General features: G+C 44.1%; 1 protein-coding gene across 1 annotated transcript; it reads left to right on the top strand.

The window, feature by feature from the left end:
* The first annotated feature begins 3,226 nt into the window (after positions 1-3,226).
* On the top strand, positions 3,227-25,525 carry LOC146006748 (D-dopachrome decarboxylase-B-like). The gene is made up of 4 exons (XM_083145332.1): positions 3,227-3,313; positions 8,735-8,866; positions 23,105-23,280; positions 25,407-25,525. The coding sequence occupies exons 1-4, from the start codon at positions 3,227-3,229 to the stop codon at positions 25,477-25,479; spliced, it is 468 nt and encodes a 155-aa protein (XP_083001458.1). The 3' UTR covers positions 25,480-25,525.
* Positions 25,526-26,351: the final 826 nt, after the last annotated feature.

Here is a 26,351-nt window from a genome sequence, read left to right as displayed (position 1 = left end):
GAGGGAGCAGCCTGTGGTGTTATTGCATTACTTTTATATTATACAGGGGGAGCAGCCTGTGGTGTCATGGCATTATTATTATACAGAGGGAGCAGCCTGTGGTGTCATGGCATTACTTTGATATTTTACAGGGGAGCAGCCTGTGGTGTCATGGCATTATTATTATACAGGGGGAGCAGCCTGTGGTGTCATTGCATTATTATTATTATACAGCGGGAGCCGCCTGTGGTGGCATTGCATTATTATTATACAGCGGGAGCAGCCTGTGGTGTCATTGCATTATTATTATTATTATACAGAGGGAGCAGCCTGTGGTGTCATGGCATTACTTTTTTATTATACAGGGGGAGCAACCTGTGGTGTCATAATTATTATTGTACAGGGGGAGCAGCCAGTGGTGTCATGGCATTATGCCATGACACCACAGGCTGCTCCCTCTGTATAATAATAATAATGCCATGACACCACAGGCTGCTCCCCCTGTAAAATATCAAAGTAATGCCATGACACCACAGGCTGCTCCCTCTGTATAATAATAATGCCATGACACCACAGGCTGCTCCCCCTGTATAATATAAAAGTAATGCAATGACACCACAGGCTGCTCCCTCTGTATAATAATAATAATAATGCAATGACACCACAGGCTGCTCCTCCTGTATAATAATTTGTGTCATGGCATTACTATTGTTATATTATACAGCGGGAGCAGCCCGTGGTGTCATTGCATTATTATTATACAGAGGGAGCAGCCTGTGGTGTTATTGCATTACTTTTATATTATACAGGGGGAGCAGCCTGTGGTGTCATGGCATTATTATTATACAGAGGGAGCAGCCTGTGGTGTCATGGCATTACTTTGATATTTTACAGTGGGAGCAGCCTGTGGTGTCATGGCATTATTATTATACAGGGGGAGCAGCCTGTGGTGTCATTGCATTATTATTATTATACAGCGGGAGCCGCCTGTGGTGGCATTGCATTATTATTATACAGTGGGAGCACCCTGTGGTGTCATTGCATTATTATTATTATACAGAGGGAGCAGCCTGTGGTGTCATGGCATTACTTTTATATTATACAGGGGGAGCAACCTGTGGTGTCATAATTATTATTGTACAGGGGGAGCAGCCTGTGGTGTCATGGCATTATGCCATGACACCACAGGCTGCTCCCTCTGTATAATAATAATAATGCCATGACACCACCGGCTGCTCCCCCTGTAAAATATCAAAGTAATGCCATGACACCACAGGCTGCTCCCTCTGTATAATAATAATGCCATGACACCACAGGCTGCTCCCCCTGTATAATATAAAAGTAATGCAATGACACCACAGGCTGCTCCCTCTGTATAATAATAATAATGCAATGACACCACAGGCTGCTCCTCCTGTATAATAATTTGTGTCATGGCATTACTATTGTTATATTATACAGCGGGAGCAGCCTGTGGTGTCATTGCATTATTATTATACAGAGGGAGCAGCCTGTGGTGTCATTGCATTATTATTATACAGAGGGAGCCGCCTGTGGTGTCATTGCATTATTATTATACAGCTGGAGCAGCCTGTGGTGTCATTGCATTACTATTATTATATTATACAGCAGGAGCAGCCTGTGGTGTCATTGCATTATTATTATACAGAGGGAGCAGCCTGTGGTGTAATTGCATTATTATTATACAGCGGGAGCCGCCTGTGGTGTCATTACATTATTATTATACAGCGGGAGCAGCCTGTGGTGTCATTGTATTATTACTATACAGAGGGAGCAGCCTGTGGTGTCATTGTATTATTATTATACAGAGGGAGCCGCCTGTGGTGTCATTGCATTATTATTATAAAGCAGGAGCAGCCTGTGGTGTCATTGCATTATTATTATACAGAGGGAGCAGCCTGTGGTGTCATGGCATTACTTTTATATTATACAGGGGGAGCAACCTGTGGTGTCATAATTATTATTGTACAGGGGGAGCAGCCTGTGGTGTCATGGCGTTATGCCATGACATCACAGGCAGCTCCCTCTGTATAATAATAATAATGCCATGACACCACATGCTGCTCCCCCTGTAAAATATCAAAGTAATGCCATGACACCACTGGCTGCTCCCTCTGTATAATAATAATGCCATGACACCACAGGCTGCTCCCCCTGTATAATATAAAAGTAATGCAATAACACCACAGGCTGCTCCCTCTGTATAATAATAATGCCATGACACCACAGGCTGATCCCCCTGTATAATATAATAATAGTAATGCCATGACACAAATTATTATAAAGGGGGAGCAGCCTGTGGCATCATGGCATTATTATTACACAGAGGGAGCAGCCTGTGGTGTCATGGTATTACTTTTATATTATACAGGGGGAGCAGCCTGTGGTGTCATGGCATTACTTTTCTTATACAGGGAGAGTGGCCTGTAATGTCACGGCATGATTATTATACAGGGGAGCAGCCTGTGGTGTCCTGTCTTTTACGCAAGGGTGCAGCCTGTGGTGCTGTGTTCTTTATGCAGGAGAGCAGCCTGTGGTGTCCTGTTCTTTATTTATGCAGGAGAACAGCCTGTGGTGTCCTGTTCTTTATTTATGCAGGAGATCAGCCTGTGGTGTCCAGACCAATGCGCTACTTATGGGCTACTTATGCGCTACTTATGGGCCAGTGCTCTGGACTTGCCCCCCAGGCTAAAATTTGCCAGCCAGCCTCTGAGTCCTGGTAGGACCTCAGGGGGTATTATGCGGTGGAGCTGGTTCTCAAATGAATGAAACCGCACTTCTATCCTTGGTCCTCCTCCTGTGCGACTTGCCTCAGTTTTTTCCAGGCCCATTTTTAGCTTCAATTGCCGCTTACTATCATTGAAACGTTTCTTTTTTTGATGTTGCGCACAAGGTGCTTATGTGTACTGACAGCATTTACTGATGTGGTTATATGTTTCCACATGGCCCTTTTTCTCTTGGCACTGGTACGGTTGTGGTGGGGCCCCAACAGCCAGCCATATGTCACCATGAGTTGACCACTCAGAGCTCCTATAGTTTACCCCACAAGTTATATGTTCTATCACAGATAAAGGCCTTGTCATACTTGTCAGCTCTCAGCTGTCACCACACTGTATACATAAGAAAAGATGGCAACGTCACCTGCAGTGACCATAGCTGAGGTAACCTGAAGGCACTGCATGGCCTGGAAACTGGACGCAAAGCACAGTAGTCCATAGGTGATGACATGGCACAGGCCCTGATACATGATGACTGGTTTGTATCTGCAGAGGTCAATAAAGAGGAGAGCTGGCAGCTGGAGAAGCCGCAGGCTGTATGTCCATATTTGGGGGAGATGATCCTTGACCACTTCCATGCAACAGCAACAGAATCACCACCACACGTGCAGCATGAATGTAACACAGGTCTTTACTCGGCATAAGGCAGACACTAAGTGAAAGTAACAGGAGAACAACAGGAAGTAAGTCCCCTCAGCATGACATCATCTCCCAGGATGCACAGCATGTAATTACAATGTACTCTGTGTAGAATGGTTCTGCGGGTCTCAGGTGGGAAAAAGGTCCCTTACTCTTTGGCTGTGGATGAGAAGGCTGCTATTACTATATTGTGAACGCTGCTATCCACCAGAACACCCATGTGACGTCATCAAGCAGGGCCGTGCGCTCTCATGTTTGACATCAATCTGTGTTACCATAGCAATGTTTTCTCTGGCAGAGATGCCGTGAGCCACATCGCTATGTAATTAGTGGCAGCACTGAATAACAACAGTAACTATATATTGATAACAATTATAGCTGCCGTACATAACATAGTAACTATGGGGGAAATTTACCAATATGAAAAACTTAGTTTTTCGTATTGGTATTTCCCCTACGACTGCATACGACTGTTTCAGTCGTATGCAAAGTCGTGTTCCGGAGTGGAATGTACAAAGCAGTCATATACGACTGCTTTGTAACCCACCGATGTCGTAGGAATTCGTATTAGCTGGCCATATATACGGCCGCTAATACAAATTCGTACAGGCAGTCTGCACGGATCAGTCAGATCCCTGCAGGCTGCAAGGTGTAAAAAAAATAGAAAAATTAAATACATTTAAAAAAAACGGCGTGGGGTCCCCCCCATAGCTGTAACCAGCACCAGGCTGAAGGAGCCGGGGCCGGTAATTAAAAATCAGGGAACCCGACAAATAGGGGTTCCCCGATTTTTAACAACCAGCCCCAGGGTCCAGGGCTGGTTCCCAAAATACGGGGGACAAAATTACTAGGGGTCCCCCATATTTTAAGAACCAGCCCCAGGCCAAACCAGCCAGCAGGGTAATGCCACAGCCGGGGGGAGACTTTTTATACAAGTCCCCCCGGCCAAAGCATTAACCCCCTGACCAGTCAGCCTGGCCAGGGGCCCTGGGGGATTGGGGACCCCCCCCCTGGGTCCCCCCCCCTTCAGGACTTACCTGACCAGGCTGAAGCCTGGTTCTGTCCTCGATGCCCCTGGGCGGTGGTTATCGAGCTGATAGTGGTGTAAAAAATAGAATAATCTATTGTCTAATACTGGGGCACTATGAGTCCCAGCATGCCTCCCCCGCAAGCTGGGACTTGGAGAACCACAAGTCCCAGCCTGTGGGGCATTAAAGGGCCTGCTGGGTCTTGTAGTTCCACAGTATTAAAAATAGTATAATAAAACACACTGACACACACTTAAAATAAAACTTTAATACATATAAAACCCTTACATACTGATACTTACCTATCTTCTTCCCGTAGGTAGCCCTGGTCCTGATGTCCTGTGTCGTCTTCTGGTCCATGTCGATGTCGCTGTCCATGTTGGCGATGGCGTCGGCGTCCGGAGTCCGACGAAATCCATGTGGGAACCTATGGAAGGAAACCATACTCACCTGTCCCAGGGTGACGTAGTCCAGGTAAGGGTCTTTGCAAAAAAACAAACCGACACGCGAAACCAGCCGAACAGCTGAGCCGCACGGTGTTTGTTTACATCGTGCGGCTCCGCCTCCCGAATGCCGCTATTGGCCGCCTTGCGGCCTATCGGCCAATCAGAAGCCGCTAGGCCGCAAGGCGGCCAATAGCGGCATTCGGGAGGCGGAGCCGCACGATGTACACAATCACCGTGCGGCTCTCTGCTGTCCGGCTGGTTTCGCATGTCGGTTTGTTTTTTTTGTAAAGACCCTTACCTGGACTACGTCGCCCTGGGACAGGTGAGTATGGTTTCCTTCCATAGGTTCCCACATGGATTTCGTCGGACGCCGACGCCATCGCCGACATGGACAGCGACGTCGACATGGACCAGAAGTCAACACAGGACATCAGGACCAGGGCTACCTACGGGAAGAAGATAGGTAAGTATCAGTATGTAAGGGCTTTGTATGTATTAAAGTTTTATTTTAAGTGTGTGTCAGTGTGTTTTATTTTACTATTTTTAATACTGTGGCACTACAAGACCCAGCGGGCCCTTTAATGCCCCGCAGGCTGGGATTTGTGGTTCTCCAAGTCCCAGCTTGCGGGGGAGGCTTGCTGGGACTCATAGTGCCCCAGTATTAGACAATAGATTATTCTATTTTTTACACCACTATCAGCTCGATGCCCACCGCCCAGGGGCATCGAGGACAGCACCAGGCTTCAGCCTGGTCAGGTAAGTCCTGGAGGGGGGGACCCCTTTATTGGGGGGGTCCCCACTCCCCCAGGGCCCCTGGCCAGGCTGACTGGTCAGGGGGTTAATGCTTTGGCCGGGGGGACTTGTATAAAAAGTCTCCCCCCGGCTGTGGCATTACCCTGCTGGCTGGTTTGGCCTGGGGCTGGTTCTTAAAATACGGGGGACCCCTAGTCATTTTGTCCCCTGTATTTTGGGAACCAGCCCCGGACCTGGAGCCTGGGGCTGGTTTTTAAAAATCGGGGAACCCCTATTTGTCGGGTTCCCTGATTTTTAATTACCGGCCCCGGATCCTTCAGCCTGGTGCTGGTGTTTTTTTTTTTTATATTTATTTTTTTTAATATTTTTTTACACTAAAGCCTGCACGGATCTGACTGATCCGTGCAGACTTAAAGCAAATACGACAGGGAAAGCAAGGTGTATTTTCCTGTCGTATTTGCGTGGGTGTTTCACACCACTTAGCAGCCGTATTATCAGTACGGCTGCTTAGTACATCAGGAACCACCATTCTTTTGAATGGTGATTTCTGTCGTATTCTATCGATGGTGTAGACATTCGTATTTGTAAATACAAATGCGAATGTTCCATCTTTAGGAATACGAATTGTTGTATTTTCGGGATTGAAAATCCCGAAAATACAAATGTGTAAAAAATAGGTGTATTTCTGCCTACGAATACACCTATTTTTTACGAATCCATTTTGGTAAATTTCCCCCTATATTTCTAAAGAAACACCTAAATAACTATTAAAGCATTATAAGTCCCTTGCGCAAAGCGCTACTCGGGGACAGACATGTAAAACAATGCTAGCACCCCTAATTGATAGGGGATAACTTCAGTTAATGCGATATAAGGCAGAATAATATCATGTAACATATAGATGAAACATATTTGCATGGTAAATATTTTAAAACTGCGGCAACATGCATATATAATACAAGCATATGACAATGAGAAACCTCTATCACAAATGCATGTTCACAATATACAATGCATAGTGAAAAAGTTTTCATAAATACATACGTCCAGTGAGGAGACTCAAAGTCCAACATTGATATCATTGCTGTCATAATACCTGTTGCATAAAAAGAACATATTAATAGCAAAGGATTATCCATGCAAAGAGGACAATGATGTCTAGTAGTCTATAAATGACCCTTTGTTAATAGAGGGCTTCAGTGTTGTCTAATGGCTATCACAACTAGATGGTAAATGATAAACATCGATGCTATCCAACAAATCAATTGCATAGTCATGCTTTATCCTAATGCAAAAAACACCTATATTGGAGTATATGGGTGTGGTATGGGACTCCGACAGTCGGGATCCCGACAGTCATTATTCCGATGTCGGGAAACCCTGACTGGCCGGAGTCAGACAGCATGGCGAGCGCAAAAAAGCCCCTTGCGGGCACGGTGGCTCGCTACGCAAGCCACTTATTCTATTCTCCCTCTATGGGGGTCGTGGACCCCCACGAGGGAAAATAGCAGGTGTCCGTCGGGCACCCGGCTGTCGGCATTTTGACAGTTGGGATCCCGACGTCGGGTAAATGACTGTCGGGATCCCGACTGTCGGGAACCCTTCCGGCACCCAGAGTTCCGTTACTATGTTGAAATGTATTATTGCCGGATAACGGGCACCCTCCCCGCATTGTGCTAAGTGGCTGTGCCTGACCCATGTGGATTGTGTATTGGAATCAGAGATTCCTGGTCGGGGCACCCCTGCTGTTTTATTACAAATACCCTCATCAAGGTGACTTTTAACCGTGAAGAAAAAATATATAGGGTTTGTGTGTTTCTGGCACAGGGGTAGTCGCTCCCCAATGTAGGCTAAAGGAAAAAATATTATATTGTGCCAGCGCTGACTGAATGAATTTTCAAGACGGTTATAAAATTATATATCTATTTTTAATAACTACACATGACAAAATGACAAAACATTTATCTAAAAATGCCACAGTGTTCATAAAAAGATATAAATCTAAAATGATGCAATTTTGAAACTGGCTGATGTCTTAATCAGATAAGAAACAAGCACAATATAGTTCCCACTGGATGTGAATGAATATTACCAATCCACACTGTGTGGAGTTGATGCTGTATGTAAAAAGCCATAGAGGTGAGAGATGCGGGGCGAAATTTAATATGGTGCAATTTTGATGTTTTTTGCTATCTTTTTATCGCAAAAGGACGAATTTGCATTTTTTGCAAATTCGCACATTTAATAGGTTGCGAGTTGCGTTAAAACTCATTTTTTCCCGTAAATTCGCACTTGTGAAAGTTGCAATTTTGATTCAAATAGATATTTGTGGTCTCTTCATTAATCAGGAAATATTTTCTTTAATGGTGGCCCTTTTGGGTAATGGTGGCCCTGTTTTGTGAACTCCCCTTTAAGCCCTTTAAAGACTGTAGGCATTTTCCTATGAAATCTATTGGAAAAATAGTCCTTAATCAGGTTAAGTGTAAACGGGGCTGATCCAGCAATTTACCGGGTAGCACTGTAGTGGAAATGTGTCTTAAACCCAGGTCCAACCCAGTATCGATCCGGGTACAAATTACCGGGTCTGACCCAGGTTGCTAGTGGAAAAGGGGTATATTTCACATCTTAGTAAATTTCACCTATTATCTCTATCTTCAATATCAAACAATCATAAATGAGTGATCTCTATATCTATATAATGTAAATATAATAATAATAATAATAATAATAATAATAATAATAATAATAATAAAAAACAAAAAATATACACAAATATACATAACTAATACATCTTAGTGGTCACAGAGACAACATAAGTTGTTAGAACTAACTAAATATCCGCATCAACTTCCTTGTATATTTTGCTCATTTGACCAGCGACAAAACTGGTATTATAGCCGCAGCCACGCATTTAGAGAAACACGCCAGATCTCAAATGGGTAATACCTCACAATCAGGACTTATGACTCCCCAAAACACTCCTTCTAAAGGCAATAACCCCACTGCCACCCCTGAAATTACACTGCAGCAGAATCTGGAGGCCATCGTCAATTGGTAACAGTGTCTGACTGAAAAATTAAATGGTGTACAGACAGATATTACCCTGATCAAACAGGTTGTTAAAGCTGTAAAAGAAAGGATAAAGGAGGCCGAAAGCTGGATTTCTATGTTGGAAGACTCCAATACTAAACTGGCTAGTAAAGTAGACAAGTTGGCAGTACAAGTTCGTGATACCTGTTGTCAGCGCTGCTCCCAGTCTGTCTTGCTTGCGCTCACCCTGTCTGCTGCTCACTGCCGTTGATAGATACAGATGTACCGGTCACGAACAGGAGCTCCCACCGAACTGTACTCTGCCCTGCACCGCCTCCCCCTCTGACCGCCACTGCCACATGCCTAATCCAGGATCCATCCAGCCACGCCAATCAGCTCCCCTGGATGTCTCGCCAGGGAGCTCCTGCCTCAAGCTCCCTAATCCTGCTTAGCCGTGGTCCGTCTCTCCAAGATACTGCCATTTTTAGTGGATATTTTGCACATCTCTCACAGATGTTGGCACTCAAAGGGTTAAATCGCTTTTCACAATCACTGGCGCACATCGCTGACCCTTTCTGAGCGATCTACATTCCTGGAAGCTCAAGGGAAATTGCCCATGCTAAATGGCTGACGCAATCACTATGTGTGTACGCCCCATTACATCCTTTGTTTTTAACCCCTTCCCGACATTTGACGTATATATACGTCATGGCCGGGATGTACTTCCCGACACATGACGTATATATACGTCATGACTTTAAACTGTCCCCGCGTCTATAGATGCGGGGACAGAGGGACGTCGGCGATCGCTGTGATTGGCTGTTCAATGTGAACAGCCATTCGCAGCGTTTTCCTGTGTTACCGGCGAATCAGACGCTCGGTAACACAGGTGTCAATCACCGCCGGGTGTGAGGGGGCATGAGGGGGTCATCGGTGACGACGACACCTCACCCCACCTGCCCCCAAGGCTGTGATTGGCTCGTCGGACCGACGAGCCAATCACAGCCAAGGCGCGCCATTTAAACTAACGGTGACTGCGCTGCAGACGCCATTCCGGTCTGGAATTGCGTGCAGAGCGGTCACCGGCCAATCTGTCGTGATATACATACCTGATCCTTGCCTGATCCTTGCCTGATACTTACCTGATCACCGCTGGTAGCGTGCTGCCAGCAGCTGGATGCTTCCTGGATCTTGTGACTTCCTGTGTGCTGCTGCTGCAGTGTCATAGAGTCACAGATCGTGATAGATAGTCAGAGATAGTGACAGAGAGTGATAGAGAGTGCTATATTTTGTGTCTGCTGCACCCCCTTTTGTGCTGATCACTATATCTGAGCTGATCAGCAACTTTTGGGGGTGCAGAGTTTTTTTTTTATATATATATATATACACCTGTCAGTTGCACCAAAGGTTGTGCTGCCTGTGCAACTGACTGCTGCCCCCCCTTTTGTGCTGATTAGTTTAAATTAATTAATCAGCAACTTTTTGGGGGTCCAGGGTTTTTTTTTTTATATATATACCTGTCAGTTGCACCAAAGGTTGTGCTGCGTGTGCAACTGACTGCTGCCCCCCCTGCTGCCCCCCCCTTTTGTGCTGATTAGTTTAAATTAATTAATCAGCAACTTTTTGGGGGTCCAGGTTTTTTTTTTATATATATACCCTGTCAGGTTGCACCCACAGTTGTGTGCCTGCTGCCCCTCACTGCTAATCAGTGTTGCATCACTGCATCACTGATCTGCAGGTTTTTTTTTTTGGAGAGTGCAGTGGGGTTTTGTTTTTACACCCACGTTGCTTTTGTGGGTGTCCTGTGGCCGCTGAGCGCTGATCAGTGACGTACAATCACTGAACAGCATTTTTGGCACAGGGTTGATATAAATTTTTTTCTGCAGTTTTTTTAAATTGTTTTTTTTTTTTTGGAGAGTGCTGGGTGTCCTGTTGCCTTTGAGCGCTGTTCAGTGACGGTTGTTACTGACCAACATCTGTGCTCAATTTTTGGCGCAGGACCTTTTTTTTTTTTTTAACCCCTTCAATTTTTTTTTTTTTTTTACCCCTTCAATTTTTTTTTTTTTTATTGGGATCAAATTCCTGTATAAAGTATTTTTTTTTCTGCACTACATACACACTACACACTACATACCCCCCGTGTTGAAATAAAGTTTGTACCCCCCCTACACTATACACGTGTTGAAACATTACACTTACAGAAACACAAAAATAAAAATGGCATCCCAAATGTCATCCAGAAGAATGTATTCAGCGGAGGAGGCATATGCCATGCTTGCCTCTGACTCTGACACAGCCAGTGATGCAAGCGGGGAATTTGAAGGATTCGTCTTAAGCTCCTCTTCCTCCACTGGTGATGAGGGACCCCCTCAAAGACGCCCCCGTAGAGCAGCTGAGACCCCCCCCCCAAATGATTGATCCCGTATGGACCCCACCACCAGACAATTTTGAGCCCCAGGTTCCTGAGTTTTTGGCCATCCCAGGAATCCAATTTGATTCAACAGGTCTCAGAGAAATTGACTTTTTCAAATTATTTTTCTCTGATGATTTTACAAATTTAATGGTGGACCAAAGTAATTTATATGCCCAGCAGTTTATTGCTCAAAACCCCACGTCATCATTTGCTAGGTGGACCCCTGTAGATGCAGTAGAGATGATGACGTTTTGGGGTCTGGTGTTACATATGGGCATAGTAAAAAAGCCAGAAATTAGGCAATATTGGAGTACAGATGTTCTGTACAGCACCCCATTTTACCGTATGGCCATGACTCGTACTCGTTTTGAGATAATCCTTAAATTTTTACATTACACCGATAATGCACAGTGCCCACCCAGAGATGATCCCACCTTTGACCGGCTATTCAAAGTCAGGCCGGTCATTGATCATTTCAGTGCCAAATTTGCAGAGATGTACATCCCTGAAAAATGTATTTGTATCGACGAGTCCCTTATACATTTTAAAGGAAGGGTTAAATTCCGCCAGTACCTTCCCAGTAAGAGGGCAAGGTATGGCATAAAAATGTATAAACTGTGTGAAAGCACCTCAGGGTACACCCACAGGTTTAGGGTATATGAAGGGAAGGATTCAAGAATTGAACCGCCAGAATGCCCCCCCTCCCTCGTAGGTGTTAGTGGAAAAATTGTCTGGGATTTAGTGCACCCCTTCCTGGATAAAGGTTATCACCTCTATGTGGATAACTTTTACACTAGCATCCCCCTGTTTAAGGCCCTTGGTTCAAGAGGTACAGCAGCTTGCGGTACTGTGCGCAAGAACCAAAGAGGCCTCCCAAAAACGCACATTGCCCAAGTACTGAGAAGGGGTGAAAGCAGGGGAATATGCACCGAAAATATGTTGTTGGTCAAATATAAGGACAAGAGGGATGTCCTTATACTGACAACAATTCATGGAGACAGTACCACCTCCATCCCTGTACGAGGTACCAGTACCCACACCTCAAAACCTAATTGTATCCTAGATTACAATAAGTACATGGGCGGAGTGGATCTTTCAGATCAGGTACTGAAGCCGTACAGTGCCCTGCGGAAAACAAAAATCTGGCACAACAAGCTGGCCGTGTATATCATCCAGATGGCACTGTATAACGCTTACGTGCTATTCCGTTCTACCAGCCAGAGGGGGACATTTATGCACTTTCAAGAGGAAGTCATAAAGGGCCTAATATTTGGGAACCAGCAGGCAGAGGGCCCCAGTACTTCTAGTACTGGCCCCCGTATTGTACCAGGGCAGCATTTTCCTAACGAAATCCCCTCCACTGCAAGAAAGGGCAGGACACAAAAAAGGTGCAAAGTTTGCTATAAAAAGGGAATAAGAAAGGATACTATTTTCCACTGTGAAACTTGCCCCGACAAACCCGGCCTATGTATAAAGGAGTGTTTTAAAATATACCACACATCTATGGATTATTAGGTTAATCATTTCACCGTGCTTCGGGGGTCTTGCTAATGCCACATAGCACCCACCATTCATTCCACCAGAATCTGAGCTGCAAAATCCAAAAATCACTCCTTCCCTTCTGAGTCCTGCCATGCACCCAACTGGTATTTTTTGGTCACATGTGAGGCATTGCCGTACTCGGGAGAAATTGGGGCACAGATTTTGGGGTGCTTTGTCTCCTTCATTCCTTGTGAAAATGAAAAATTTTGAGCCAGAACTGCATTTTTGTGTAAAAAATGTAATTTTTCATTTGCACAGCCCAGTTGTATCAAAATTGGTGAAACCCCTGGGGGTTTGAAATGTACACTATACCCCTAGATGAATTCCCTGAGGGGTGTAGTTTGCAAAATGGGGTCACTTGTGGGGGGGTTCCTCTGTATTGGTGCTTCGGGGGTCTTGCTAATGCGACATAGCACCCACCAACATTCCACCAGAATCTGAGCTGCAAAATCCAAAAATCACTCCTTCCCTTCTGAGTCCTGCCATTTTTTGGTCACACATGAGGCATTGCCGTACTCGGGAGAAATTGGGGCACAGATTTTGGGGTGCTTTGTCTCCTTCATTCCTTGTAAAAATGAAAAATTTTGAGCCAGAACTGCATTTTTGTGTAAAAAATGTAATTTTTCATTTGCACAGCCCAGTTGTACCACAATTGGTGAAACCCCTGGGGGTTTGAAATGTACACTATACCCCTAGATGAATTCCCTGAGGGGTGTAGTTTGCAAAATGGGGTCACTTGTGGGGGGGTTCCACTGTATTGGTGCTTCGGGGGTCTTGCTAATGCGACATAGCCCCCACCAACATTCCACCAGAATCTGAGCTGCAAAATCCAAAAATCACTCCTTCCCTTCTGAGTCCTGCCATGCACCCAAATGGTATTTTTTGGTCACATGTGAGGCATTGCCGTACTCGGGAGAAATTGGGGCACAGATTTTGGGGTGCTTTGTCTCCTTCATTCCTTGTGAAAATGAAAAATTTTGAGCCAGAACTGCATTTTTGTGTAAAAAAATAAATTTTTCATTTTCACTGCCCAGTTGTACCACAATTGGTGAAACCCCTGGGGGTTTGAAATGTACACTATACCCCTAGATGAATTCCCTGAGGGGTGTAGTTTGCAAAATGGGGTCACTTGTGTGGGGGGGGTTCCACTGTATTGGTGCTTCGGGGGTCTTGCTAATGCGACATAGCACCCACCAACATTCCACCAGAATCTGAGCTGCAAAATCCAAAAATCACTCCTTCCCTTCTGAGTCCTGCCATGCACCCAAATGGTATTTTTTGGTCACATGTGAGGCATTGCCGTACTCGGGAGAAATTGGGGCACAGATTTTGGGGTGCTTTGTCTCCTTCATTCCTTGTGAAAATGAAAAATTTTGAGCCAGAACTGCATTTTTGTGTAAAAAATGTAATTTTTCATTTTCACTGCCCAGTTGTATCAAAATTGGTGAAACCCCTGGGGGTTTGAAATGTACACTATACCCCTAGATGAATTCCCTGAGGGGTGTAGTTTGCAAAATGGGGTCACTTGTGGGGGGGTTCCTAACTTTTAGCATCTTATGGTGCCTAGAAACCTACATGGTGCCTAAAAAATAATCTCATAAAAAGGAGGCTCCAAAATCAAGTAGGTGCTCCTTCTATTATGAAGCCTGTGGTTTGGTCAACGTGCACACTAGGGCCACATATAGGATATTTATGAAAACAAAAGAATTGGGGGAATCAATTTTTAGTCACATTTCTCTAGTAAAATCTACTGTGTTCCTTAGAAAAATGTATTAAAATTGCAAATCTGCAAAAAAAATGAAATTTTGAAATTTCACCTACACTTTGTTTTAATTCCTGTGAAACACCTAAAGGGTTAACAAACTTCCAAAATGCTGTTTTGAATACTGTGAGGGGTGCAGTTTTTGAAATGGCATCATTTATGGGGGTGTCTCACATACAAGTCCCTCAAAGTCACATCAGAACTGAACTGGTCCCTAAAAAAATCAGTGTTTGAAATTTTCTTGAAAATTTGAGAATTTGCTATTCATATTTTAAGCCTCCTAGTGTCCAAAAAAAATAAAAGGAGGCTGAAATAATGATGGAAACATAAAGTAGACATATGGTCTATGTTAGTTATTAACTATTTTGAGTGGTATGATTATTTGTCTCACAAGCAGAAAATTTAACATTTTGAAAATTGCTAAATTTTCCATTTTTTACGACATTTTGGTATTTTTCACAAAAAAACACAGACTGTATCGACCCAAATTTACCACTAACTTGAAGTACAATGTGTCACGAGAAAACAATCTCAAAATCACTGGGATAAGTAAAAGCAAAAAAAAAGTTATCCCCACTTAAGTGATACATGTCAGATTTGAAAAAAAGGGCTCTGTCAGGAAGGCAAAAACTGGCTGCGTCAGGAAGGGGTTAATATGGCTAAACCAATGGTTTTCAAACTGTGTGACGTGGCTCCCTGGGGTGCCTTGAGACACTTGCAGGAGTGCCTTGGATTGGTGGTCCAGGATCAATTCAAATCATTTATGGTCAATGTAAAAGGCTATAACCTTGCTGGTGGGTTGCCAATAATAAAATAGGTGGACAAACAGAAGCTAATACTCTCCCTCACCCATAATTAAACCTATGATTGACATATAAAATAATTTACTTAATTTCTGAATAAGAATAAGTTTTTAACCCTTGGAGTTCACATTTGTTATATGCATTTAAATAAAAAAAATTGTGTAAAAAAGAGATTATATTTCCTATATAAAGTACACAATACAGGTCATTACGATGAATACAAAGGTTGCTTGCCAATTTTCACACCTATTTGACACATTCGCTTGGCACCAAAAGGGTTAATGTGGGCAGATGTGACAGACCCCGGAAGCAGCTGCCAGAGTTGATTTTAAGTGCTGTGAAACATTGGTCGATTATTAAAGTCATTTAGGTCAGTGGAGAGGATGTTCAGGGTTCCATGATATCCAAAATCAGCAAGAGGATAGGTTAAAATCTGCTTTTGTGAAACCCTCAATATATTAATATCTGGTATAAATGGCTAATGTTTTTTAAAGATTCAACAGCAGCACATTTTAGCCTGTTGCTGGGTCCCAATTCTGAGAAAGCAACATTTCATATGGATATTCTGGACCAGTTAAAAACTTTAATGCAAAAATTGAAGCTTCATGACTTATTCATTATTTCATTATATTACGGTATACAGCCAGGTCATGTTTAATATTTTTAGAAGAGAAGATCACAAGCTTCACAAATAGATAAATGACTTAAGGCCCATAGACACAGGGTGATTTCAGCCCTATTTCTAAGCGATCTTCGACAAACATCTGTGTTTGCAGGCGGTTTGCAGCCTGATTGACCGGTGGGGTCATGTTGGGCAGGAGCCCTGGCATTTCAAAGGTGGGCAAGCCCATAAAAACGTTGGGAGTGCCCCGGCAAAAAGCAGGCATTTCTCAGCGTCAGCCCCCGCCAGAAGCCCCAGAAATCCTTGCAGCCACCGAGTGATTCCTAAGTTATGCGATGGTGGCTGCAAGCAGCAGGGACAGGAGAATAAATCATGCGATGCTAAGTACTCATCAAATGATTTCTCCTCTGTGCAGGCGCTGTGGACGGATGTGTACCCATACACAGCCATTCGTAGCACTGCTCAGCACACATGGTACGGTGTACATGTGTCTCAGTGATGTGTGCTGAGCCATCTGTGCTAACCTACATCGCTTAGCATGGGGCTGAAACCACCCTGTGAGTATGGCCATTTATACATTCTCATGTCTTGTTTGATAAACAACCAATCTACTTATGTGTTTGTTTATCATTGACCAATCACATTATTATTACATTCAGCAAGAAAACTCCTTACTGACATACAAGGTAAAGTATGTATAAAGCTGCCCATACACGGTCCGTTTAACGCACAGGTCTTCAACCTGTGGCCCTCCAGATGTTGTGGAACTACATTTCCCAGCATGCCCTGACAGTTTTGGCATGCTCTTATAGGAAAAAAATGTGGCAATGCATGCTGGAACATGTAGTTTCACAACATCTGGAGGGGCATAGGTTGAAGACCCATGGTTTAACAGATCCGTTCGGGACTTAATTAGTACACATCGCATTGCATGCCTTGTGCATGCAATGCGATCCGATGCGATGTGTAGCTAGTACAAAAAGTATGTGCAGCACATACTTTTTGTACCGTACTATGTGATGCGCGGGAGCACGCATCGCATAGTACAGAACGGAGCTGGCAAAAACAGAGCGTCTATGGGCTCCTTAAGGTAGATATAGATCCAGCCTTACCACCATTCATTCTCAATTCTGGTTACCCACCTGTTTTTGGGCAGCAGCTCCCATTTGAAGTTGGCAGAACTTAATAGCTTGCTCTAGAGCAGCACCTTCATCCACCTAAGAGACAAATAAATGTTATCATAGCACTATCCTATAGGGCACAGTACAGTCAGTCGCCTGACATATGCTGGGTACACACCAGGACGACTAGGGCACGATTCTGTCAATTTAGATCCAATTCCGACCGGTTGTATGCAGATTGTATGTACTTTTGTGCGTTTTTGTCATTTATTTGATCCGATCCGATGCGCGTACACGCCACTCGTTTGGTCGCATCTTTGGTCCTACGTGCTGCAGGTAGGATCCGTCAATCCCAGGCCGACCGACCGTCAATCGCATGCAGAACGTGAGTGTTTTTTGCCGCCTCCGTCGGCCGCCCGTCGGTGCGTCCGTCGTTTGATCCAGCCTATTTGAGTGGCATTTCCTAAACACTCCCCCGGCGCTATGTTTTTCCACATAGAAAACAGTGCTGGCGCAGCAGTTGGACTCTCCTTCTTGTCTCATCTCCCAGAACAACAACCTGGTATGTTTGCACTCCCAATGCTCTCCTATGCATGCCCACTGTTGCCACCAATGTATATAGTGTGTATATAGAGCACTGTTTTGGCAACCGAGCACCCGACCATGTCACTGTTTGCTCGGGTGGGCCCCATGTGTGTGTGTATAGATATAACCATTGTCCACCATTGCAGTATTCCATGCACTCCTCTCTGCTAGGCCCCATTCACCTGTGTGTGTGTGTGTGTTTGTGTATATATAGATATATACATATAACCATTGTCCACCATTGCAGTATTCCATGCACTCCTCTCTGCTAGGCCCCATTCACCTGTGTGTGTGTTTGTGTATATATAGATATATACATATAACCATTGTCCACCATTGCAGTATTCCATGCACTCCTCTATGCTAGGCCCCATTCACCTGTGTGTGTGTGTGTGTGTGTGTGTGTGTGTGTGTTTGTGTATATATAGATATATACATATAACCATTGTCCACCATTGCAGTATTCCATGCACTCCTCTCTGCTAGGCCCCATTCACCTGTGTGTGTTTGTGTATATATATATATATATATATATATATATATATATATATATATATATATATATATACATATAACCATTGTCCACCATTGCAGTATTCCATGCACTCCTCTCTGCTAGGCCCCATTCACCTGTGTGTGTGTTTGTGTATATATAGATATATACATATAACCATTGTCCACCATTGCAGTATTCCATGCACTCCTCTCTGCTAGGCCCCATTCACCTGTGTGTGTGTGTGTGTGTGTGTGTGTTTGTGTATATATAGATATATACATATAACCATTGTCCACCATTGCAGTATTCCATGCACTCCTCTCTGCTAGGCCCCATTCACCTGTGTGTGTGTTTGTGTATATATAGATATATACATATAACCATTGTCCACCATTGCAGTATTCCATGCACTCCTCTCTGCTAGGCCCCATTCACCTGTGTGTGTGTTTGTGTGTATTTATAGATATATACATATAACCATTGTCCACCATTGCAGTATTCCATGCACTCCTCTCTGCTAGGCCCCATTCACCTGTGTGTGTGAATAGCAATCTGCACAATAAAATGTATAGTGGTTTTCATAAAAGTTTATTAACATTTTAAATACTTAAAACATAAGAACTAGGTAAACTGGTAACTATAACTCTAAAAATTTAAATATGAAACAAAACATGGATATAACTATATAACAACTAAAATGGTTTTATCTTTTTACAGTCCCAATGTCCAACGCAAAAGAACAAGAATTTTTAGAAGGGTTTATCGAGAAGTATCGTTCCCATGAATGCCTGTGGCGAACAAAGTCCAAAGAGTATTCGAACAAAATGAAAAGAACCCAAGCCTTGGAGGACTTGTCTCGCTACAGTCTCCCATTTCATCCAGAGGCCAATGTAGAATGGGTGCGGAAACGCATCCAGAATCTGCGCACGGTGTTCTTAAAGGAACACAAGAAGGTGGAGGCTGCAAAGAAGTCTGGTGCTGGAGTCGACGAGATGTATCAAACATCGCTCTGGTACTACGACAGGTTGACGTTCACCCTCAGCCAGGAGTCGATGAGGACAGGAGTAGTCCTGATGGTCGAACACGAAAACCAAGAAGTCACGGCGCAGGAGGAGGAGAATTCGCAGTCTGCATCGGTGAGTCTATTTTTTGGGCTATCTAATTGATTCCTCCTGCCTATCCACAGCCCCCTCCCCATTAAAGTAGGCCATGTACTCTTCCCTCACCTGTTTGGCTCGTGCACTCCCTGTGAAGTGTTGTGTTGGGGTTTGTAAGGAGGATATTTGCACTACCTCCTCTGGCAGATCTTGGTCTTCTTGGAGTGCTGTGCCTGTAGCCCTTTGCTGTGTGGCTTTTCTGCAGAGCAAATTGTGCAGGACACAGCACGCCGTGACAACCCAGTCAATTTTGGCCACCCTCAGGTTAATGGCAGTGTGGAAAATGCGAAACCGGCTAGCCAGGATGCCAAAAGCATTTTCCACAACACGCCGTGCCCTGGATAGCCTGTAGTTAAAGATCCTTTTGTCATGGTTCAGGCCCCTTTGCGCATATGGCTTCATGACATGCTCGTGCAGGCCAAAAGCCTCGTCTGCCACAAACACAAAGTTGAGCCCCTGTTTAGTTTCCTGGACAGACGGCAAGTGAAGGGTGTTCGCTATGAGCCTTTCGTAGAACTTTGTGTCCTTGAAAGTGCCACCATCCGATGCACGGCCATTCCTTCCTACATCCAGGAAGATAAACTCATAGTTCGCATTCACCACAGCCATTAGTACAATGCTAAAATAGCCCTTGTAATTAAAGTAGTAGGAACCACTATTGATAGGCTGGGCTATGCGGACATGTTTGCCATCAATGGCTCCACCGCAATTTGGAAAGTTCCATCGCTGTTCAAACTCCTCTGCGATGACTTTCCATTCATTCACGCTGGTAGGGAACTGAAATTAGAAGTAAATAGAATTGATTAGTAAACATGTTCAATTTTTTTACAGCTTGGTGACTACCCACCTGCAACCCCAGACCTGTCTGTCCTATCAGATAATGCATGCACATCGAGTGAAGCTCCTACTCCGGCACGCACTCCGCCACCCACCCTGGAACCCACTCCACCACTCCCCCACTCCCCTGTGCCAAAAAAAGCGTGGCAAAGGAAAAAAAGGAGAAGCAGCAGCACATGAAGAATTTATGATGCGGGCACAGCGAGTCCTGCAAAGAAACCCGGACAAACATGACAACTACTTCACTTATGTGGCAGAGTGTGTTTGCAACATGGCTCCGGACCAGCAACTTACTTTTGAAAAGTTATGCATGGAGTTGGTGTATAATGGCAGTTTAGGGTATCTCAACAGTGGCACTAAAATAGTTGGCATGGGTAGTGCACCAGACACACCACTGTCATTAGAATCACCAGTGCCTACTCCGCCTGCCACCGTACCACCTACCACCGTACCAGGCCAGTCGAGCACACTTCCAACACATACCTAGTCAACACCTACACAGCCTCTCAACCCTCCCAGTACCGTCAATTCTACAGTTCTTTACTGATAGAAGATCCGGAGTCTCCTGTTTTTGAGGATCTGTCTTAAAAAATAGGCTATTTTATCATTTACCATCGACATGGTCTCAGCTGCAGGTATGTGATGGCCACTGCTCACATGGCGTATGGCGCACATCAATGGGGCCGGGACCATTGCATCTGCGCCATGCGCCATGTGGGCCGTAGCCTTTACATATCTGCAGCAGACATCCTCTGCCACACAAGGGCCTGTTTCATAAGTTACCAGAGTGTCTTTTTTTTTTTTTCTACGTATATGCTGCTACCTGTACCTGCATTACCAGAGGGAGAACAGGATTCTCCTCAATCTGGAGAGCAAACTCCATTTATTGCCCTTTTGTCTTTGCCAATAGTATGGGGTACTGTGCAACAGACATGGTCTCAGCTGCAGGTATGTGATGGCCACTGCTCACATGGCTTATGGCGCACATCAATGGGGACGGGACCATTGCATCTGCGCCATGTGGGCCGCAGCCTTTACATATCTGTGGCAGACATCCTCTGCCACACAGTAGCCCGTACTTATTGGGAAAGTTTAAACTGGGTCATACATACTTAAATGTTTATATATAGTGTGTGTTTTTGTACAATATCTTTTATATATGGTATTATAATATATTTGTGTTGACACAATAAATCTATTTACTATTTTACATGTTTTACATATGAAAGGCCTAAAAAACCTGTTTCTGTCCTAGGCCTAAATTATAAATAAAATTATTTTGTTAGCACAATAAAGTGTACGGTGTATTTTTCATCCTTACCTTGCAATACTGGTACTGCAGCACCTTCACAATGGCTTTGCAGGTCTCCGGGATGATGAGGCCCAAAGCTTGCGGGGAGATGAGGGATCCAAACTTCAGGTCAGCAAGAGACCGTCCTGTCGCCAGAAACCTCAGGGTCACCACCAGCCGTTCCTCAGCAGGGATAGCCACGCGATACTTGGTATCCTGCTTCTCGATGTGGGGAGTCACCAGACGCAGCAATTCCTGGAATGTGGCATCATCCATCCTCAAGAAGTTCCGGAAATCAACTGGGTTATTTTCCCTGATGTCCCTGAGCAGTGGCATGTGCAAACGAGTCTGACGCTGCAGTAGCCACTGCTTTGTCCAGCATGATCTTGCTCTCCTGCGCTGGGCCCTCTGACGCCTGAGCTTCAGCACTGCATAATAGAGCAGGTAATGTTGCTGGTGACTACCCATCACTGCATTCTCCATAGTGCAGGGTTAAAAGACACTTTGTAATGGCAGGCAAAACAAAGTAATGTGTAAATGTCCAGCGTTCAGCAGGTATAAACCAAGCCTCACTAGTAACAAAGCAGAAATACACTGGTTTAAAATGGCTGCTGCTATTCCTATCCCCCCCAGCTAGTCCAGCCCCTTCATTTAAATTTCAAAGGCCAATCTGACGACGGTCGCATGTGTTCTTGCAAAAAAACAAAAACCAGCGATCCGACCGTCTGAACGACCATCACGGGCGCATCGGGATCGGATCGAGATCGTTCCGCAAAAAAACACAATTTTTGCTAATCGTTTGCTGGGGACTGCCTGGGAGCTCCCGGGAAGTCCAAGGGAAATCGTTCCATGGTCGTCTATCGGTCGTGGACGACGGTGGTCGTCCTGGTGTGTACCCTTCATTAGTCACACAAAGGCAGGCCATCCATTACTGGTATATCTATAAGGTGCTACTTACAGTCACACACAGGCAGGCCATCCATTACTGGCATATATTCCAGGCTACTTACAGTCACACACAGGCAGGCCATTCATTACTGGAACAGTATTATGTCTCTCATGGCTTATATTATATCCTTGTAAATATCTATTAAACTCAAATGATCTTAATTTGCACAATACCCTATAGAATCAGAAAGGGTATAATTGGGCTTCTTAGTTTGGCCAACTAGTTCACTAATACCCCACAGACATAACATAGTTCTACCTGGTAATTTGTGTAGTGTGAAAGGGTCACCCCGAGTCTTAAATCCCGGGTCACCCCGAGTCTTAAATCCCGGATCACCCCGAGTCTTAAATCCCGGGTCACCGAACCAGCTTTTTACCAGGGTTGTTGACCCAGGTTGACCCTTTCACACTACACAAATGACCAGTGTCAGCAAATTACCAAAATGTGTGAAAAGGGGCCAGACTGCATCTGGCAAAATCACCCAGCACTCAAAATGCCAGGTCGCATGTCTGAAAGGGATTTAAAAGGGACCTGAACCATGCACCTGAACATCCATGTGTTCAATTTAAAATGTCAGATCTTGTCAGTGCAGTACAGACACACCAGAGTACTCCCTCTGGGTCTAGCCTAAATACAGAATTAATACTGAATGACCTATTGTGCTGCTCTAATACACCTCCATAAAATGGTAATCCTTTCCAATGTATTGCAAGCAATGTAGTGAAAATAAATCTATCTTGATCATGGTTTACTGTTATATTTACTTTTTTCAGGATTATTATAGTTTGAAGTCATTGTAAGTTTCTGTCCTCCAGGTATATCCTACCATGTTGTTTCTTTTTCCCCTCCATAGAAGGTGAATGTGACAGTGAGGAGTGGGCTCTCAATGCTGGTGAGTGGCTCCGCAAGTCCATGTGCCCAGCTGATAATCTCCTCCATTGCGGTAGTGGGGACGGCGGAGCAGAACAAGGAGCACAGTTCAAAATTCTTTGAATTCCTGACAAAAGAACTGAAGTTTGGACAGGACAGGTATAGTATAGCTGACTAACCTGAAGTGAAGAGACAATGGGGTAAACTAGCAGCGTGTTTACCCCACATTTAATTACCTAGCCATGCAGATTTAATTTCATCCCCCGATTGAAAAAGGCACCATCGGGGGCTTACGTCCCAGGAAACCTAATTTATTCCACAGTTTACATAGAATCAGTGTTTTCGCTGTTTAACCTTTTGAGTGCCAAGTGATTTGGTCAAAATAGCTGTAAAAATTGGCAAGTAAACATTTTTATTCATCATAATGACCTGTAATGTTTACCTTTTATATAGGCAATATAATCTTTTTTTTTTTTTTTTTATAAACAACATTTTTTATTTGAATTTATATAACAAATGTGAGCAATGCTGCCATTTTTAGTGGATATTATCTCACAGATGTTGGCACTCAAAGGGTTAAATATATCCCTTATTGTGCTGTTTATGTCTAAACCACTGCCTCTTAAACTCTATCCCAAACACAACCGGACAGTCAAGGTTTTAAGAATATGCATAACTGAGCAAAGGTGACTTATTTAGCACCTCCTGAAAGAATATCCTTTAAAACCTGGACTGTTAAGGTGTGTACAAACGTATCAATTTGCTTTCCATTTCCCATATTCCACCCCCTTTCGATTTGGCCTTTGCTTTCAGATTCAATCTGCAATTTTGCATTCGATATAGAATTCAATATTTCCTTGCCTGCACAGGCTATTTTTCTTTTCGATATAGAGAAGCATTGAATCGAATGCAGATCAAAAGCATCTTAAAACCATTTGAATTCGATTTTGCTTCTATAAAGCAAAATCGAATCGAAAATCTGGCAAAATCAAAGCGTGTGTACACCCTTTTAGTCTGGCTTGAGATGAACTGGTATAAGCAAAGCCTTCAATTTACGACTGTCAGCAGGCATAGTCTTAATTTGCAATCTAATGCAATAGCCTTCTTAAGGTGCATACACACTGTCCGATATATTGTCCATTCAATTAAACTGCCGATATATCAACGAACCATCGACCAGTGTCTACAAACGATATATCTGTGAACTAGGTCAATCAGATATATCACGTTGGCTCTGCTACACAGCCAATGCCCGATGAATATCGGGGCATTGTGCTGTGTGTACAGGCGATCCACCGACCGTCCTTACAGCCATGCCGGGAGCCGCCGATGATTGCCAGCTCAGTGGGCGGGGGAATGCAAATGTGCCTGCCCACTTGTGATGTCGGTTCCGACGGATCGTGCAGTGTCTATGGAGAACATACTGCCTGATCCGTCTTTAGATTTATTTGCAGATCAATTGATCTGCAGATATATCTACCAGTGTGTACCCAGCATTACGGTACAACGTAGGAATGAATAATTAAACTGATCCATTATGTTAAATTCTTCATGCACAAAATTTGAGGAATGCATAATAAAACCCCTGGTATTAATTTTAACCTCACAGGGGGAAAGTTCCAACCGTTCAGACTTGTTGATATTGGTCAGCCGGGGCATCTGCAGATTGCATAAATAAAATGAGTCTGGACTTTGCAGATTGCTGAAACCTGCATACTACTTCCAGGATGGTGCGAATAAAATATCAAAGAAGTGCATTTAGCCAATGAAGGGTGTCTAAAGTCATTACCTAGAACTGTGTGCAGCATTAGCGCTAAATGAGCAATACATCGTAAGGCCCCAGGAAAACTTTTTAGAGCCTTGAAGTCTCATGCAAAATCCCTTGAACTCCCGACAGCGTTAGTGTGGCAGGATTGTATACTATACACCATGGGCCTAATTCTGGTTGCCTTGGTAAGCAGTGAAATTTGCTGCTTATGGAGCGCTGAAATGCTGCCCTGCCGAATTTAATAACTTGGTTAGAATCTTTATATATCTGAATACTGAATGGTAAAGTGTGTAACAGAACTTACTATGAACTTATAGAAGTGCAATTAAATTTGTTTTATGTATGTTTCTCCAAATTCTAACCAGAAAAGTGGATGTTTTCTCTCAAATAATGTAAACTTATTCATAAAACTGCAGAAAGCATTCTTAAACAAAACAAAAACTAGAAGTTGCAGGCTTCATTTATTTCTGAATTCCTTTATTTATTTTCATGTGTTTCTTGATATTTTGTTTTGCAGGATTGTGATACGCTTTCACCCTGTAGAACCTTGGCAGATTGGGAAGAATGGAACTGTTATGACCTTTTTGTGACACCTCATCACTGTTAAAGAGGGGACCAGACTGTGATCATCTCCTGCAGAGCCGGCCATAGCCTAAATGACGCCCTAGGCAAGATTTTGGCTGGTGCCCCCTAGCACCGCCACTAGTTCCGCCTCTGACCCTGCTCCCCTTTCCCAGCACCATCAACCCTCATCATAGCAGTCATCATTTTGGTGCTCCTACCCGCAATATTTTAAATAGAAACAGTGCACACATTCGGTGCGCAGCCCATACAGGGGTGTGTTCTTGCTGGGAAGGGGCATGGCCACCCAATAGTATACCCATTTCAAATTATGCCACACAGTAGTGCAACTTTATTCACATTATATCATGCGATGGTGTCCCTTATTCACGTTACATCACACAGTAGTACCACTTTACCTTATGTACATTACTTCTCACATTATTCACATTATACACTTAGAAAAAAATCCGGAGAAAATATTGTATTTTAAGCACCTCCATGGCCACACTGCAACCCAGCACAAAGCAGTGCGTGCTGGGCAGAGGAGAAGAGCTGCAGCTGCTGCTGTCACTTACGGAGGAGGGGGCCCGGGGCCCCCACTGGGCCCTTCCATCAGACTTTGGCCTGGGTAATTTGTACCCCCTACCCCTTTCTCTCGGCACCCCTGATAATACCACACAGTAATGCCCCTTACACATGACACACATTATTAATGTCCTTATAACCATAATGCCCCTTACACATTATGCCAACCTTTATTAATGCCCTTCATACACATAATGCCCCTTACACATACAGTATGTTGCACATTATTAATGCATTTATACATGACATAAATAATGCCCTTACACATATGCCGAACAATATTCCACAACGAACCCACCCGCAGACAGCACTC

This window comes from Crinia signifera, chromosome 1, assembly GCF_055691185.1.
Source record: "Crinia signifera chromosome 1, ASM5569118v1, whole genome shotgun sequence".
Lineage (NCBI taxonomy): Eukaryota > Metazoa > Chordata > Amphibia > Anura > Myobatrachidae > Crinia > Crinia signifera.
Note: the sequence above shows the minus strand (reverse complement) of the source record. Positions and strands in the feature narration are given on the sequence as shown.